The 18,760-nt window shown below is 44.6% G+C and overlaps 1 protein-coding gene across 1 annotated transcript in view; it reads left to right on the top strand.

The window, feature by feature from the left end:
* Garnl3 (GTPase activating Rap/RanGAP domain like 3) overlaps positions 1-16,527 on the top strand; it is a 145,392-nt gene extending 128,865 nt beyond the window's left edge. Inside the window, exons 25-30 of the mRNA XM_026386385.2 lie at positions 7,523-7,630; positions 8,951-9,069; positions 10,842-10,980; positions 11,896-12,111; positions 13,620-13,746; positions 16,142-16,527. Of these exons, the coding sequence (XP_026242170.1) occupies positions 7,523-7,630; positions 8,951-9,069; positions 10,842-10,980; positions 11,896-12,111; positions 13,620-13,746; positions 16,142-16,325 (893 nt within the window). The 3' untranslated portion in view covers positions 16,326-16,527. The remainder of the gene's footprint in view (positions 1-7,522; positions 7,631-8,950; positions 9,070-10,841; positions 10,981-11,895; positions 12,112-13,619; positions 13,747-16,141) is intronic.
* Positions 16,528-18,760: the final 2,233 nt, after the last annotated feature.

Below are 18,760 nucleotides of genomic sequence, written 5' to 3' on the forward strand. Positions count from 1 at the left end.
GTCCCCAAATCCACAACCCCCTCTGGCTGCAGGTTCTCAGCAGCAAGCACCAGCCTTCCATGGCAACAATGTTTTGTTTGTTTGTTTGGGTACCAGGAATTGAACCCGGGGCACTTAACCACTGAGCCACATCCCCAGCCCTTTTTGTATTTTATTTAGAGACAGGGTCTCATTGAGGTACTTAGGATCTCACTAAGTTGCTGAGGCTGGCTTTGAACTTGCCAACCTCCTGGCTTTGGGATTTCAAGCATGCACCACTGTACCTGGCAACATTATGTTTTTGTGAAACTTTCTTGTTTATACTACTCTTTTAAATTAAACGTAATTTTTTTTAAAGGAAGAGTTGGGGGTGTGGCTCAGTGGTAGAGCACATGATCAGCATGTGCAAGTCACTGGATTTGATCCTCAGCTCCCCCCAAAATGAGGAAGAACCAGGAAAATTTGCTGACACATGAAATGTAGGATGTGAGAGAAAGATAACAAAAAAAGAAACCTGTGGTTTTTTGGCATGGAACATGGAGAATATCATTTCCTGACATGAAAGAAGCTTTGAGAAGACCAAGTTTGCCAAGTATGGTGGTGCACACCTGTAATCCCAGTGATACAGGAGGCTGAGGCAGGAGGGTCGCAAAATCAAGGCCAGTCTGGGCAACTGAGTAAAGCCCTGTCTCAAAATAAAAATTAAAAAGGTCTGGGGATGTAGGTCAGTGGTAAAGTGATCCTGGTTCACTCCCCAGTGCCACAAAAGAAAATGAAGGATGCCATCTGCTGTGCCACATGGCTGGCAGACCAGATGTGACAGATCTGCACTGGACAGTTTGACAGGCATCAGAAACTTTGAGAAGAGGGGCTCTTTGGAAGCCACAGGACAAAAGCCTGATTGCAGAGGCATAAAACAATGGCCAAAGGGAAGATAAAGATTCCCTGAAGTAGTAAAGAATTTTCCTTTAAGTGAAAAAGAGAAAAGGAAGGGGCAAAAATTGGACCCCTCTTGGTCATAAGGACCTTGTTAACAAACACCTGATTGTAAGGCTGCTTAGAAGCGTCGAAAGAGAAGGAACAGTGGCCACACGGATCAGCTACACCGCAGACCATTGAGCGCTGAGTCCACTGGCAGGGTGCATGCAGTGGGCACCCAGCGTGGCAGGGCAGAGTCCTGAGGGGAGTCTTCTCAGAAGACTTTGATGTCACGGGAAGCAAGGTCTTTAGCTGAGAACGAGGATCCTTTTTCTTCCCTAACTCTAGTTAATTTCCCCTTTCTTAATAACTCATTCTGTCAGGTAAACTGTTGTGAGACAGTAGACAGTGTTTTACAAGGCACGGTGGTGACGTCAAAGGAGTCCAACAGATTGTACAGGGTAATGGAGGGGTGCTCATTCCTGGTGCTTAAGTGGAACCTCTCTATTGCTGCCACCGCCTTTGCTCCACGGTATTGTCCTTGATCGGCCGTCCTGGCTCTCACCTCTCCCGTCTTGCTGAGGCAGGTGACACCAAGAGTTTCAAAAAGACCAATGACGCTGTACAGGATTCCATGTAATAAGATGTCACGGGAAGGTGTTGCCCAGAGAGATGAGCGTGAGAAGTCAGGCTACGCAAGAAGAGAAGGGACAGTCCCTGCCACTGAACACCAGTGCCCACAACGCCCATGTCCAGTGCTCACAGGGTGGGCACAGTGCTGGTATCCCCGAACTGAACCAAACTGTGCCCAGTGGTATCCCACAGCCATAACAGAGAGAAAGACACCTAAGGACACGCTTCTGTCCCCACCTTTCAGACACTGCAGCCTGCTCCCCTTTCAGATCCTTCTCCCTGGTTTCTGTCCCCTCTTGTTTTCCTCCTTCTTCTCCGGCTGTTTGTTCCTTGGTCTCTTCCTCCAGCCACCACTGAAACCTCGTCTGGCCAAAGGCCTGGGTCCTTGCCCTGGAGGTTCATCCTCCCACTGGTACCTCAAAGCCAGGCCTAGTCTAGGGCTCCAGCTTCGTCTCACTCCTCACCAAGTGGCCTACCTCAGCAGCCCAGAGGCACCTCAGGCTCACCTTATCCAACCTGAACTCCAGAGCCTCCTCCCAGGAGCCCCTCCTCATAGCCCCTGCCCTAGCAAAGGCCATAGCATCTACCTGTCGACCAGGCCATTGGCCCCCAGGTACCTCCCTGCCACCAGGCTCCCAGCTGTCTCCCCACAGAGCTCTGATTAATCACAAATGTCCCATCATCTTTGTTGCTGTTGGACCAGTCCTCCTTACCTGGGTCACTGTATGAGGCAGGTAATTTTTTCTTTTAATGCTGGGGATCTCACCCCAGCCTTGCATATGGCATGCAAGTGCCCTACTGCTGAGCTGCTCCCTGGCCCAAGGAGCATAACCTAACTGGACTCTGGCTGTGCCTTACAGCAGCCTACCTGCCTCTCTACTCTCCACTGCTGAGAGTTACTTTCCTAAAACCCTAATCCAGCCATCTCACCTTTCCTGGCTGTGAACCCCTCTCCCAAGCTGGCCTCTGCCTGCTTCCGTGCCTGGCCTGTCTCCTGCCTCTCCTTATACACACAGTATCCTCCAGGTCCACTTCCTCTCATCTCTTTCCTTGGAAACTGGTAGTCTGCTCCCTTTTCCTAGAAGCCCGACTCTTGTCCTCCAGCACTTGGAGCGTGCTCTGATCCGCCCATGTGGGGTATGTGCCATACCTGGGCTTCCACTGCCCCCCAGCCTCCTGCTGAGAGAGCATGTGCCCTGTGCTCTGTGGCTCTCTGCCTGTCTTCCTATCCATGGTCAAGCAGGGCAGGACCCTGTCTGATTCACCTTCAGAACCTCAGCCCTGGGCACAGTCTGCCTTGCATAGGTCAATGCTTGGTAAATGTATCCTGACCGAAAAGAAGATGACTGATTTCCAACAGACTCGTATGCAAGAGTAACACTGGCTGGGCACATGTGGGAAGCCCCTGATGGAGCTGGCCAGGCTGTATCACTGTGCCGGGTGACAAGAACAGCTAATGCTTGCCTAAAATGCACGAGGCCTTGAACTCCATCCCCAGCATCACAGGAGAAGAAGAAGGAGGAAGAGAAAGAAAGAAAGCAGCTAATTAGTCTCATTCTGGGAAGAAGCTGAGGGTCAAGGAATATATTTACCATCTATTTACCTGCCAGTTGGGTCCTGTTGATTCAGGTAAATTTTATGTAGAATATAAAATGCTACTAAAGAAAAGGTGTGATAAGGCTTCATTCAATTTTTTCAATGTCATAATTTTCAGTTTTATAACATTTCAAATGTTATTATCAAATGAGTAACAATCACATTTCATTATAGTAATGATTTTATATACATATGTATACATATATATATTATAGTATCACATATAATTATATAAAGATAAATTAACTGATAGAACATAATAGAGAATGTAGAAATAGACCTATACATATTTGGTTTGTTGATTTTTTATAAATATTTATTTTTTAGTTATAGGTGGACACAATATCTTTATTTTATTTTTCATGTGGTACTGAGGATCAAGCCCAGCGCCTCTCGAATTCTAGGTGAGTGCTTTACCTCTGAGCCACAACCCCAGCCCAGTTAATTGATTTTTGACAAAGATATAAAGACAGTTCAAAGGAGAAATGAGTCTTTTCAACAAATTATGGTGATGGAATAACTGAATAGCCATATGAAAAAGAGACAAAATAAAACTTGATCCGTGGGCTGGGATTGTGGCTCAGTGGCAGAGTGCTTGCCTCACACGAATGACTGGATTCGATCCTCAGTATCACATAAAAATAAGTAAAATAAAGGTATTGTGTCCATCTACAACTAAAAAAAATTTTTTTAAAAACTTGATCTGTACCTCACATAAGATAAAATTTCATTAAAATGGATCATAACTAACTGTAAAACCTAGACCAGAAAACTTTTAAAAGAAGGCTAAAAGGAAGATTTTTAAAAATATTTTTTAGTTGTTAGACTTTTATTTTATTTATTTGTATGTGGTGTGAGAATCGAACCCAGTGCCTCACCCACATGAGGCAAGCACTCTTCCACTGAGCCATAACTTCAGCCCTGCAAGAGAAGATATTTTATGACCTTAAATTGGCAAAAATTTTCTTAGATTATAGCACCAAAAGCACAAGCACATAAAGGAAAAAATAGACTTCATCAAAACTAAAAGTGTCTTCAAAAGACACAATTAAGAGAATGGAAAAAAAAAAAAAAACAAGGCTCAGAGAAAATATTTGCAAATCACAAATCTGGTAAAGAGCGGAATCCAGGAAATGTAAGGAACTCTCAAGACAATGATAAGAAAATAACCCAATCATGGGCTGGGGCAGTGGCTCAACGGTAGAGCACTCACCTAGCATGTGTGAGGCTCCGGGTTCGATCCTCAGCACCACATATAAATAAATAAATAAATAAATAAATAAATAAATAAATAAATATATCATGTCCATCTACAACTAAACACAAATTTTTAAAAAAGAAAGAAAATAACCCAATTAAAAAGAGCAGAGAGGCTGGGGTTGTGGCTCAGCAATAGAGCACTTGCCTTGCACATGCAAAATGCTGGGTTTGAGCCTCAGCACCATATAAAAAATAAATAAATAAAATAAAGGTATTGTGTCCAACTACAACTAAATATATATATATATATATATATATATATATATTAAAAAAAAGAGAGAGCAGGCTGGCTGGGGTTATGGCTCAGAGGGAGAGCACTTGCCTACCATACATGAGGCACTGGGTTCGATCCTCAGCACCACATAAAAATAAAATAAAGATATTGTGTCCACCTGTAACTAAAAAATAAATATTTTTTTAAAAAGAGCAAAACATTCCATTAGACATTTCATCAAAGAATACAATGGATCGTAAATGCCTTAGTCTACTTTGTGCTGCTATAACAGAATACTTCACACCAGGTAATTTATGAACAGTAGAAGTTTGTCTGTCTTGTGGTTCTGGAGACTGAAAAGGCCAAGATCAAGGAACCAGATCTAGTCAAGGTCTTCTTACTGCTGTATCATTTCATGGCTACCACTGAGCCACAACCCCAGCCCCTGTTTTTTTTTTAAATTTTTTATATGTATATTTTAGTTGTTGATGGACCTTTATTTTATTCATTTATTTATATGTGGTGCTGAGAATTGAACCAGCACCTCACACATGCTGGGCAAGTACTCTACCACTGAGCCACAACCCCAGCCCTAATCCTTAAAAATAAGAAAGGAGCTGGATGCACACACCTATAATCCCAGCAACTCGGGAGGCTGAGACAGGAGGATCGAAAGTTCAAAGCCAGCCTTAGCAACAGCGAGACACTAAGCAGCTTAGTGAGACCTTATCTCTAAATAAAACACAAAGTAAGGCTGGGGATGTGGCTCAGTGATGGAGTGCCCCTGAATTCAATCCCCAGTACCAAAAAAATAAAAATAAACAAGAAAGTAGCTGGGCTCAGTGGTGCCCACCTCTAATCCTAGCAGCTTGGGAGGCTGAGGCAGGAAGATCGAAAGTTCAAAGCCAGCCTCAGCAACTTAGCAAGGCCCTAAGCAACTTAGCAAGATCCTGTCTCTAAATAAAAAATAAAAAGGGATGGGATGTGGCTCAGTGGTTAAGTGCCCCTGTGTTCAATCCCCAGTACCAAAAGAAAAAAAAAAATGTGCCTCACTGAAAATTTTAATATGCATACTGTCCTGGGCAGTGATTTGGCCTTGAGATGGGCAGGGATAGGCAGTCAGGCATCCCCTGTGGTTAGATGTGGTCTAGGTGGTCCAGCCTTTGGGGGAAGAAATTGGCAGGATATGATTTTAAATTGACCCAACATTGACTCACAGGCAATTATTTTAAAAAGCAATTAATGAACTGTGAAGGAGGAATGCTTGATCATCTGTTACAACATCTTCTGAAAAGTAAAAATCTCTGGAAACAAGGGAACAAGATATATTTTGTCATGTTCAAATACTGAAATACCATACAGTGATTTAAACATGTTCTAGAAGAACACATTGAATATACAAAAAAGTGAAAAAAGGAAATTACTTTTTCAAGTTCAGTTCTGTCTCTTCTTAGAATATTTCTCTATTTTTTTATTCCTTCATAAAAATTTTTGGAGGAGAAATATGAAAATGTCATCAGTCCTTCTCTGTGGCTTTATGTGTTTCTTCGTTTCTTGAATTTTTCACAACAAAACACAAAAATATAGTAAAGCCCATAAATATGTGAGCTGTCGATGTAAAAAGAGTATTTAATAGTCACATTCTGAATAAAATTATGTGACTCACCTATAACCTAGCACATTTCACTCCAGTGTGTGTCCACCAGAGAAGTGAACCCACACGGACTCATCCTGGGATGTCCACAGCAGCAAGCAGTGGGAACAACCAGAGGCCCACAAAATGTGTGTGTCCACAAGGAAAAATATTACTTCTCCATTAAAAAAATATATATATCACTGAAACCTTGGTGGACCTTAAAACATTGTGCTCAGTGAAGAAACAGACACATCAGGCCACAAACTGTATGATGCTATTTAAATAAAATGTCCAGGAAAGACAAATTCAGAGACAAGAAGTAGATTAATGGTATCGAGGGCCTGGGTAGGATGGGAGTGACTATTTAGTGGGCATGGATCTTTTTAGGTGATAAAATGTTCTAAAATTAGGTTTGGATACTGATGTACAATTCTGTAAATATATTAAAATTTGCAGAATCGTACACTTTTAAGTGGATGAATATTATGGTTTAAAATAGAGCTTTTTAAAACTAATATTACAATAAAATTGTAAGGCTAACCCTGATGACTTCTGTACAAAAGGGGCCTACCGGATTTCGTCACTCTGATGGTATCTGAGCCACGTGGACTTGGGTTCAGAGTGTGGAACAGTGTAACTGAACTCAGCAGACCTTAATGTAGTGCTGGCTCTGGTTCACCAGGGGGATGCGCACAGGTAGCTTCAGGTTCTCATGGAGAAACAGCACAGGGGGTATCCAGCTCCCCGACACTTGTCCTGAGTGAGGCTCCAGTGGGACCCACCCTGCCAGTGGACTCCCTCCACCAGAAGACTGCCAATCAGAGCCCTTCTGGATCTCTCACACATGGGGGGGGGACCTTATGGCAGAGGCAGGAAGCACACCCCCTGCAGCCACAGGCCTGGGTCTGGACCCTGCCCCTGGAAGTACCTATGAGGCCAGAGGAGCTACTTCCCTCTCCTCCCCTCAGTCTTCTCTTCTGTGAAATAAGCATAATAACAGTACTTTCTTTGTATAGGAAGTGCTTCAGAAAGTCGAACCAATTAAATGGGATGGTGTTGTTAAAGCTCAGCTCCTGGCACGCAGTAGACTCCACAAATGGCAGCTGTTAGTATCTGCAGTCCTAACATTACTCTGGCTCGGGCTGCCTCTGGCCCTTGGCATCTAGCATCAGAACAGTGTTGCCCCTGGGTATTTATAAAGAACTAGCTGAGAGGATGCCATTCTGGTTGTTTCTCTAGTTGTAATGTGGTCTCTTACAAAACAAGTGCTGTTGTTTTCATTGCAGACAGTTGCATCTATAAAAAGGTTTGTCCATTTAATGGCGGCTCTTTTTTGGTTCAACCTTCTGCGTCAGATTTCCAGTTCTGTTGGAACCAGGCTCCGTATGCGATTGGTAAGAAAACCCATCATGATACTTTCCCATTGACCGCTGTGTCTGAACTTCTACACTGCCCTGAAGTGTATTCGTGTGAGGAGCTCTCAGGGGCTTTTCTTTTAAAGTACTCCTGCTCTGTGCCCCTTTGGGGCTCTTGTCTTCCGCTCCTGGCTCTTCCCAGTGCTTGAGCACATGTGCATTCAAGAGCAACTAAATATCATTTTCAGTGCCTGCTCATCATTTCTGGGCCTCACTTTCTTCTTTCTAAAACTCAAGCACAAGGTCTCCAGCCTCAGGATGCTGAGTGACTTCTGGGCAGCCCGGTGCTTTCCAGGCCATTTTCACATATCTTGAAGCCTAAAAGTCTAGAATCACAGAGATGCAGGTACATTACCTGCCACTAAAATGCTAAGACCCGAGTGGTGCTGCTCTGTGTCTGTGGCTCACGACCTACAGCTGGGCATTGCCTTTGAGAGTCAGAGCAGAGCCAGGAATTTTCCAGTTATGCTGTTTTCCTCACAGTGAAATCGTCTGCTAATAGATCCACATTGTAGTGTTTTAAGGGATGAGCAGAGGAAGCAAGGAAACACCTGGGCGACTTGCCAGGCTTTTACAGATGAGATGGGAGAGTGCCAGATGACTTCCAGGGGCTGAGCCACTAGAGGTCGCTTGAGAGGTCAAAGCCAGAGGCATGTTGGATAGACTGAGTGCAGAACGGAAGGGCCAGAGTAAAGGACCACAGAGCACGACGGGGACCAGGCAAAGGGACACAGGTGCAATCACAGGGCACTCAGGGAAGTCTGTGTCATAACGACCATTGCAAGGAAAAGGGCTGACATTTGCCAACGAGCAAACCCCTGGAGCCCAAGGGACGCTGTGAGGGACAATGAAGGGACAAGATGCAGCCACTGCCCAGGCCCACAGCCAGAAGAACGGGGAGGAGTGACCAAGTGTGGGGATACGGGCTGGGCTTGAAGAAACTGTACAGGAACGAGTTTCCAGGCAGGATGGCATGTGCCAAAGGAGGGGTGTGTGAAGCTGTAGTCTGGGTGATAAGGGGGCAGATCCTGAGGGCTCTGGCAGGTGAGCTGCCAGAAGGTGGGTTGATGGCAAGAAGTGCGGACAGCGCTCACCTGGGTGGCAGCCAAGGGGAGAAGGTCTCGGGAGCAAAGGCCATCTAAGCACAGGGGGGCGTGGCCCTGTGAAGGAAGAAGAGAAGCAGCCAGGGCCATGAGAGACGGATGTTTCTGAAGCAGTGAGGATGACTGTGTGACGGAGGGTCATGGCCGTCCGCAGCCACCTGGCCAGCGATGGGTGCTGACTGCCCTTACCTTGCAGTTTGCGCCTTCCCATACCTCCTGGCCTTCACGCCCGACTCCATGGAGATCCGCCTGGTGGTGAACGGGAACCTGGTCCACACAGCCGTGGTGCCGCAGCTGCAGCTCGTGGCCTCCAGGGTGAGGAGAATTGGGGTTTTGTTTCCATGGGAGGGGCCTAGGGAGCCCCAGCACTGTGGGATTTCAAGTGAGCACAGAAACTGCCTCTCACCAAGTTGGGTGGTTGGTGACAATGCTACTGTGTGTCACCATTCCTGGAATGAGAAGAAAAAGCAACAAGACCGAGGGGTGGGCTCATGTGTGTGGCCTCCTCAGCCTTCATAGTGCTTCTCAGTTGTGTGGACACAACCACTGTGTGGTGATGGCAGTTGGGGACACCCAGCTGAAAAGAGAAATCCATTTGTGTCACTGCTGCCCTGAAGGACCATTCAAGTCTAGAAAAGTAGGAGCTTGAAGTAGCCGTTGACCACTTTCCAGCCTCAGCTAAAGTTTGTGTCTGTGTAATGTGGCTCATTGACTAATCCATGTCCCATAACACAAAGACTGAGCACAGCACAGGGATGCAGGTGACATCACAAGTGCCTGCCATCAATGGCACATTGGGCTGGGGCCCTGGGGCACGTGGTCCTAAGGGTCCTGACATTGCCCACACTTGGGTGGAGGGCAGCTGCTTCCTACTTGATGTGGCAAGGTCTTCCCAGTAGCAGTGCAGGTGGTGGGCATCAAGTTTAACTCCCATCATGCGGGGAAATGGGTGTGTGTGTGTGTTGTGGGTGTGAGCATTAGCTGATTTACAAACAATAGTAAAATATACAATGTTCTTTATCATAAAACCCATAGCCAGTTGGTTCTTATTAACACATTTAATTTTTGCTGAGCTCTTATATCCATAGCCAGCCAACAGCTATAAGGAAACTATGATTTTATGGTTATAGTTATTTCTCAGCCCACTTCTTTCTCCAATAAGTTTATTGTCCGTAAATCTGATATGTGGCCTACTGTTCACCTTTCTCACCTGGAAACAAACCGTAGTCATTAAACCAGAACTTCTTCTGGCCCTAGCTCTAGACTCAACACACTTTTAAGTTTGATCTTCATGTCCACATTGCCTTGGTGGAGACAGTCAACACAACCACAAATCAAGCTCTGGTTTTTAGCCTTGCCAATTGCTTTGGTATAAATAGTCCCACTGTAGTTGGTTTCCAGCTTACTGTGCAGCATCACTGAAGGTGGGGTAGGAAAAGCTGGCAGTGGCCACCAGTGGACATCATTTCCACTGTACACATCATGTTGATGTCAATAACCACAAGAGCACAGATAATAGTACATGTCTTCCAATAATTAGAAAAGGTTGTATTCTTATATTGAGCACAATTTAACATTTAATATGGCTGTGTTTAAGAGTTGGCCTGCAGAATTCCTGAAAGTTGGCTGTCATGAGTCATATCCAACATACTACTGCTGTTGTCACCAAAGCCAGCACATAGGGTGCTGGAATGTTTGCCGATGTTTGAGTGAACATCCACCTCCACTCTGCAGAATGGACTGGCAGAACCTCAGATCCCTTCCAGCTGAAACCCTGGGTGCCTGAGATTCCTACGAGGGAAATGTGTGTGGCATCTGTGTTTGCACAAGTGTGAGGGCTGTTTTCTGCTATAGATCAACACATAGATACAGGAAGTGGAGAGACCCAATCCTCAGGGAAGTCTAATGCTGTGCCAGGCACTCTGGAGGCCCCCACTGGCCATCCTGTACCAGGCTGCACACCCTAAGCATGTCAGGATGTCATAGCCAAGCCGGGGACCAAATGGGGTTTGGCAGTGATGGCGGAGGGCCAGTAGGTGTGGGGCTGGAAATCCAGGCAGCTCAATAACCCTTTCTCTTCTTTTCAGTCAGATATATACTTCACAGCAGCCGCGACTGTGCCCGAGGTCTCATCTGGAGGCAGTTCCAAGGGAGCCAGTGCCCACAGTTCTCCTCAGACACCCCCAGGCCGAGATACTGCAGTATTTCCTTCTTCCCTGGGGGAAGGTGAAGCCCCGTCTTTACTGTCTTACAAATAGCTGTTTTTAATCCATTCTGATTTCTCTAGTTCATTGTCAAATATCTACAGGTGACTACTGCCTAAAGAAGTTACTCTCCTCGCCAGGCATGCCTGTCATCCCTGCAACTAGGGAGGCTAAGGAGGAGGATGGCAAGTTTAAGACCAGTCTGAGCAACTTAACAACACCCTGTCTGAAATAAAAAATAAAAGGGCTGGGATATAGCTCAACATTGGAGCACCCTAGATTCAACCTTGAATACAGGTGGAGGGGGAGCCACTATTTAAAGCCACTTAAAGAATCTTGCAATGTGAATGTATTGGTTGTGTTCTTAAGAAACTTTGTGCTTTTAAAAAGAAAAAGGTCCCATTATGAAAAAAATTGTTTCAGTAGGGAAAAGGGAATTCAGGGCTAGAGAGTTTCTGACTTGCAATAAGCTATTCTCTCTCCTTCAGAGATATTAACGGTCATGGGGTTTGTAGCTAGAAGTACCTAGTCATAAAGACTCAGCATCATTCAGCACACCCACTGGGAACCCTGGCGGCCAGCAGTGGTTTCTGCATGGCAGTGAACACAGTACCTTGTAACTTCTTGCCACATGAGTGGTGCTTATCACTCGTTAAGATAAAGCATGGGGCCCCCAGGCAAGGCAGCTCTTTGCCTTTCTTGTCTTGCTTTTCTCCTGGCCAAGCATAACCATAACAAGTGCATTTTATCTAATCTAAATACATGAAGAGGAAGTCTATAGAAGACACAAAGCCACCGGAGCCACTGCTTGTGACATGGAAGATCAGCATGTGACAAAACCTTTCTTCATGCTAACTATATTGAGGAACAGAAAATTATTCTCTTGTAAATAGTAGCAACCTAAAGTTCTTATGTTGTTTTCTAAATCATATTTCAGGTGAAATTCAGTCAAAAAATCTGTACAGGATTCCACTTAGAAACCTAGTCGGCAGAAGCATCGAGCGACCTCTGAAATCACCCTTAGTCTCCAAGGTCATCACCCCGCCCACTTCCATCAGCCTTGGCATCGCTGCCATTCCTGTCACTCATTCCTTGTCCCTGTCACGCATGGAGATTAAAGAAATAGCAAGCAGGACCCGCAGGGAACTGCTAGGTAATGGCTTTCAATATTTGTGTTTTCACCGTTGACAAATAGACTAGCTAGTTTTACCTTTGGATATTAAGCATCCTCAAAAACTATGACTTAAAAAAAAAAACTTTCCCTTTAAGAAGGGATTTATAAATAAATTATAGTCCAGGGAATACCATATTGTTTTCCCAACAAAAGTGATGCTGTTGATCTGTATTTATTGGTGGAGAACACTGCCCAAGCCTTGCTAAGGAGGAACAGGCAGTTTATAAAACACTGTGTCTAGTGGAGTTCAACTTTTTAAATAAAAGTATCCATATATGTTTAGTAGTCTAGAAAAGCATCTATCAGGAGTTGTGGCCCACAGTTCTCAGACACCACTTTATATTGGTACATCCAGAAGTGGAAATTTACCACATTTTTACACACACACCTCACTTCCCTTATCATTTCTCCCAGCCCAGTGGCCAAAGGGGCAGGTCTGAGAGCAAGTCCAGATGCAGGGCATTTGTCATGCCCTCTTCTCCCAGCATGCACAGAGGCCCAACCAGAAAAACGTGAGGCCCCTTGGTCATTGTCAAAAGGCTTCTTATTCAGATTTGCAGAAACAAAAAATGGAAAAATTGGGCTGGGGATGTGGCTCAAGCGGTAGCATGCTCGCCTGGCATGCGTGCGGCCCCGTGTTCGATCCTCAGCACCACATACAAACAAAACTAAAAAATAATTTCTTTTTTTTTTTTTAGAGAGAGAATTTTTTAATATTTATTTTTAGTTTTCTGCGGATATAACATCCTTGTTTGTATATGGTGCTGAGGATCGAACCCGGGCCGCGTGCATGCCAGGCGAGCACACTACCGCTTGAGCCACATCCCCAGCCAAAAAAATAAATATTAAAAAATTTTTTTAAAAAATGGAAAAATTGAAGCATCATGTTAAACCAGTAAGAACTGGTTTGAACACTAGAATTGGGATCAACATGGCATAAAAATTACAAGGACAGTTGGCTTTGGTGCATTCCTCCCTACAGTAATGTTTTCTGAATAACTGGAGAAGTATTTCAGGCCACTTAACAGGGTGGTTTTTACAGTTGGAGTTGGTAAAATATGTGTATTGCTATTTTAACCCACTCTTTCATCTGAAAGCCTCATCTGTTGGCCACTGTTGTACCAAGCCTTTCAGAAACTGAAACTTGATGAGTCAGAGAAAGACAAATCACTCGCTATAAGACTGGAGGGACTTTATCTCCTTTATTAGGCTCTTCTGAGTCTCTTTGGGGACTTTTGTTTGATTGGTTAGTTGGTTGGGTTTTGTTTTGGTTTTGGTTTGGTTTTTTGCAGTGCATATATATTTTATAGTCAAAAGGGGGAAAACCCCTTTACCAACAAGGAAGCTGAGTTTATATATATCCTATCATCTTTCTTCCTGACTCTATCCCAATAACACACCAATACTCAACCAAGAACAAAAAGGGTGTTTCCTATCTCCATGGCAGCTGCGTGGTAATGACCCTAGGATTCTCCTCTGTAATCCAGGCCTCTCAGATGAAAGTGGACCCAGGGCAGAAGGAGCACCAAGGGCCAAATCAAAACCCCGGAAACGGTTAGAAGAGAACCAAGGAGGCCCCAAGCCTGGGACAGTGAGATCGACTAGCAGTGACAGGTAAAGAGGGGACCAGCTCTTGCCCAGAGCAGTGGCCCTATGTACCACAGCAGTGCCCAGGAGGCCTTCTGGCCAGCATGACACAGGGTCAGCATCTGGTTCCTCTCTGAGACCCTCAAAGAGCAGAACCTGCCAGGACAGGGCTCAACAAACAAGCAACCTTATTAGCAATCAAACAAATGCTCACTGAAACATATCAAGAGGGCCTAGGGTGTGGCTCCGTGGTAGAGTACTTGCCTAGCATGTGGGAAGCCCTGGTTCCCATCACCAGCACCCCAAAAATTAAAAAAATAAAAATGTATTGAGACTTTTTTTCACCCATCAGATGGATAGAAATTTGTAGCAACAGAACTGCTTACTAAGAGTTCCAGGTCTGAGAATGTAGCTCAGTAGTAAATCACCCACCTACTGTTGTGGGGCAGGTCGCTCAGAAAATACACCAAGTCACAATTTTGTCCAAATTGAAGAGTCTTTATTTAGCTGGCCAGCTGATGACTGTTCCCCACAGGACCCATAACTGTCTCTGTAAGAAACAGCCCCGAGCCTGAGCATTTTAGAATATTTAAAGGAAAAAAACAACATCTGGGTTGATGTAGCTGCAAGCAAGCAGGTACAGAAGCTGAACTGGGCAATTAATGAGACAGTGCAATGGGTACACTGGTATTTCCCACAGACTTTCCAGGTTGGCATAATAGCAAGCAATCAGAAGGGAAGTGGGTCAAAATGACCTTAGTTTAGTACAAGTTAGAGAATGGTTACTAACATCTAGACAATCAATCTCTGACAAGGTACATTGCCCAAGAAAAATGGAAAGGAAGGAGAACTATTTTACATTGTATAAGAATTGCTATTTTGTGTTGCCAAGTTATGCTATGTAACTATTAATGGTTACAGAGGAAGGGCTTTCACATGGGAAAAGCATTTCTTACATGATATGAAGTCTCAGGGTAAAATGGAGTCTGTTTGGTCATTGCCCATAACACTAGTATGTGTGAGCCCCTGGGTTCTATCCCCAGCCATACACAAACACTATCAATACTAACCACTGGGCATGTAAACAGGGAGGGCCCTTCTGAATGGCGGTTCAGCATCACATGTAATATTTGTTGGGTCACACAGGTTTGTCCCGTAAGCTCTACTGTTGTCCTTCAGGCAGCATCATGGCTCCTGTGTGTGCAGGGTAATGGAGCTGTGTCCAGCTTTGCTTATTCACCCACCCAACACACATTCTTGGAGAACCCAGCACTGAACAGGGGTTGAGATATGGAAATGACCCAGCCCCAGTCTGGGCCTTCAGGGGGCTCATGGGCCAGTGGCGAAGATCAAGAGCCCCACAGTCACTGCTTCCAAGGTGACAAGTGACACGGGCAGAAGCATATCAAGCATGGATCCTAGGGCAAGTGTGTATGAGCCTGACAGAGGAGAGGCAGCCCTCACTAGTGCTTTAATCCAACACTCAGTGACAAGGCCTCTGCCCCAGGGACTTTGCCCCAGAGAAGTCAACAGTAAACAAATAAGCAAATCATCTCAAATAATGACAAATGCTATAAAGAGATTTTAAATAATATAAGTATCAGGTGGCAAATAGAAGGTCAACTTCTTTTCTAATTTTTTTTCTTTTTAGTTGTGTATAGACTTTTATTTCTTTTTATGCAGTGCCTCACATGTGCTAGGCAGGCACTCCACCACTGAGCCTCAGCCCCAGCCCCTAGAAGGTCAACTTTGACAGGGGGTCAAGGAAGATTTTGGAGGAAATGTCATGGTGCTAGGCTTGGAATGAATGATAAGGAACTAGGGGAACAGTTCCTGTGACTGCAGGGACTTGGGGCAAAGAACCCTGAAGCATGCACAGTGTGGCCAGAGACAGAAGGAAAAAATGGACAGGCTGAACATAGAGAACAGGCAGGGGTGGTATGAGGCTGAGCAGGCAGAGCAGGCCCAGGAGCGTTTGTTGAGTCATGCCCTCCTTGAGACACAGAACCAGTTTGGGTCAAATTATTTAAGCAGCTATCAAGAGAGGGTCCTGAGGAGCTGGAGAAAGCAGAGGGAACTGGTTGGCTGGAGACTGGAGCAGCCCAGGCCCTGTACCTCTGCTATGGGTGGAATTTCAGCTTATCCTCAGGCCATTGGAGGATTTGAGGCAGAGTGACATTATCCAGATGTTCACTTCAGAGAGGTGAATGAATAATGCTTCAGCAACAATTCTGTGTCACACCCTGGTCTTTAGTCCTCACAAGCCCCAGAGCTGGGCTATCTGATTCCAAGGCTTGAATTGGGGAGGGGACCCCTGTACTTCCACACCTTTCCCATTGGGATGGGGACAGGGCAGACACTCCAATGAGCCCAGTTCTCTGGTGTTCCCATTGAGTCCTTGACAGTGACTTTTCTTTTCCAGGATCCCATCAGGCTCCTTGGAAAGTCCTTCTACTTCTGAAGTCAATCCCGAGGCGTGTTACCACTCCACAAGCTCTGACCAGGACCCAGTGGCAGAGAGGGAAGGCAGCCCCGTCTCGGTCTGGGGCAGCAGCCCCTTTCAGCTCACAGCTTCCTCAGATGAAGACATTATTGACTTGAAGTAAACAGTCCAAGTCTTGTTGCCATCCTTAGTTTTCTTATGGAGGTTTATACTCTTTAAACAGTTCTAACATCATTTCTCAACAAAATGTGGCTCCAGCCTGTCAGCGATCTATTGGACCAAACTTTCTGCACACTCGGCCAGTTGGGTCACTCTCCAATGTCCGGTGCCATCTTTCTTGACCTTTGTTTCTTTTCTTTCAGGAACCATCAGTCCCTTGTAATAAAGGTGGTAGATTTCATTGAAGTTTTAGATTGAAACTTTGAATAAATCAAAAATGTTCATTCTTATTTACTGCAACTTCTCTTATATTTTATATAATTAGATGGAAAATTATTTTTTCAGTATAGTTTTGATTTATGTCACACAATGTGTTTCTTTTATAAAGAGTAGCCATTGCTTTTTAACTTTATTATAAATAAGTTTTCTTTCTGCATTGTTGGCCCACTGCTTGAGTTCACTGTGATTGGAACCAGCTGTGTTCCTGCCTGTAGACTTGAGAAGAGCTGCATGGTTGGATCTCAGAAGCTCCTTCTTCCTCCTTGTGTCTCTTGATAAATAATAAGGCATAGGAACTTGTCAAAGTCTTAAGATTATTCTGTCTGATTTTGTTACTGAGATATAACCAGGTTCTCCCTTGTGATCAAATGAATCCTCAAATTCCCTCCTCTTGTGGGTTTGTCTTGCTCTTTCACATGAACCAAATCATTATCCTTCAGAGGAAGGATACCATGCATCTGCCTTCCAGCTCTTTCCTCAGAGTGAGCCAGAAAAATTGTGGATTGGGCCTAGTGCAAATGAAGTAGGAAATATCAACCTCAAGTCAGAAGAGAAAGATGGGGAAACTCCAGTTTCATTGATGTTTCCTGTAAAAATTTTAAGCTTTGTGAAGAAGGAAATTTACCTTTGGCTTTGGGTAGCTCAATCCATTTTATTGTATGTCTTCTTGCCTCCATCACCCATGGGAAAAAATTTAATAATTTGCTCTAAATTATTTGTCCACACGAAAGCAGCTTTGATGAGTCCTACAAGTGTTCTTTTTAAATGCAAAGGACTGTTGGACAGAACCTCGACCCGACAGATTTTATAGACATTTGGATCTTCTCTCAACATGGGACTGCGGGAAGACTCCCCTCTCTGACTTTTGCACAAACAGTTCAGCACAACACACCCAGGTTGAAAGAGTCTGGTTCCTCTTGGCAAGACAGGAAATTCAATCTCCAGCACTGAAAGAAAAGAAAGAGTAATAGTGGTTTTTAGGTGTACTCAGGTGGGGCTTCTTTTAACTAGACATGTCTCCTCCTACCCTTTGCAGCATTTAGCATTCCCATTCTTTGTATTTTGTTGTGCCTTTTCATTCATGGATGGGTATAAGAGGGGCCAGGGGGATACAAAATCAACTATATGCTATAGTTTGACACCACCAACAATTTTGTGAATTAGGGTCATTATTCCTGCTTATCAAATAAAGAAATTGAGGTTCAGGAAGAGGCAATGATTTGAATCTGCAAGTTATCTGATCCCAGAGCCCTTGCTCCCACCTCTGCCTTGGGTCAGCTGGAACTGGCTGGTGTTTTTCTTGTTAATTAGTAAGCTTCAAGAGCTTGTATCTGTGTTTTCTGTCATTTTTTTAAAGTTTCTTACATTAAAGCCACCTATCATTTGATAAGAGTCAGATCTGAGGAGTACAGAGAGGACAAGAGGTTGACCCTACTCATCAGGCTGATAGTGCTTTATTTACCTAAAGGGGGTAAAAATAACAACAACAAAAAATGAAAAGTGGGTGAGAGCCTGTTATGGCAACAATGTCTGCACACACATGGGGAGGAAGACTACCAGCCAAAGGAACAGGTGTATGGGGGTCTAGGACTCACAGGCTGTCTGGTGCAAGCTGAGCTCCCAGCAGCATCCTGTCTACTTAAGCCTCTCTGCTACTGCCCTGTGTTACAAAGTAAAGGGTCTGTGGCCCTCACCCACTTTGCAAACATGGGATGACCACTGTCAAAAAGAACTCATGTCTTTTGGGAAATAAATGAGCAGGTGATTACAAAGTAGTTATAAATGCTGCAATCAAGAATTTACAACCCCGGCATGAGATGCTGTGGAAGTTCAGAGGGGCAGTTGCCTATCTTTAGATATAGTGTTGTAATCAAGACTGAAAAATGTTGGTTGCTAGTACAATCAGGTGACTGCAGTGAGTCCAACCACTATCATAAGCATACAGGCCAGCATATGCTGGCATATGTTTAGTCTTTCATATAGTTGTGACCCTGCTCACAACTCTCCTGGAGATTAATTAGCATCCCTAACTCTTAGAGATGAGGATACAGAGACCCAGGGAGGGATCTCTTGCTCCCAAAGCCCTAATTCTTTTCAGAATTACACCAGTACCCCACTGCAGCTGCCTGCACCCAGTGTGTAGGATATGAATTGAGTACA

The sequence above is a fragment of the Urocitellus parryii genome, chromosome 4 (genome assembly GCF_045843805.1).
Source record: "Urocitellus parryii isolate mUroPar1 chromosome 4, mUroPar1.hap1, whole genome shotgun sequence".
Classification (NCBI taxonomy): domain Eukaryota; kingdom Metazoa; phylum Chordata; class Mammalia; order Rodentia; family Sciuridae; genus Urocitellus; species Urocitellus parryii.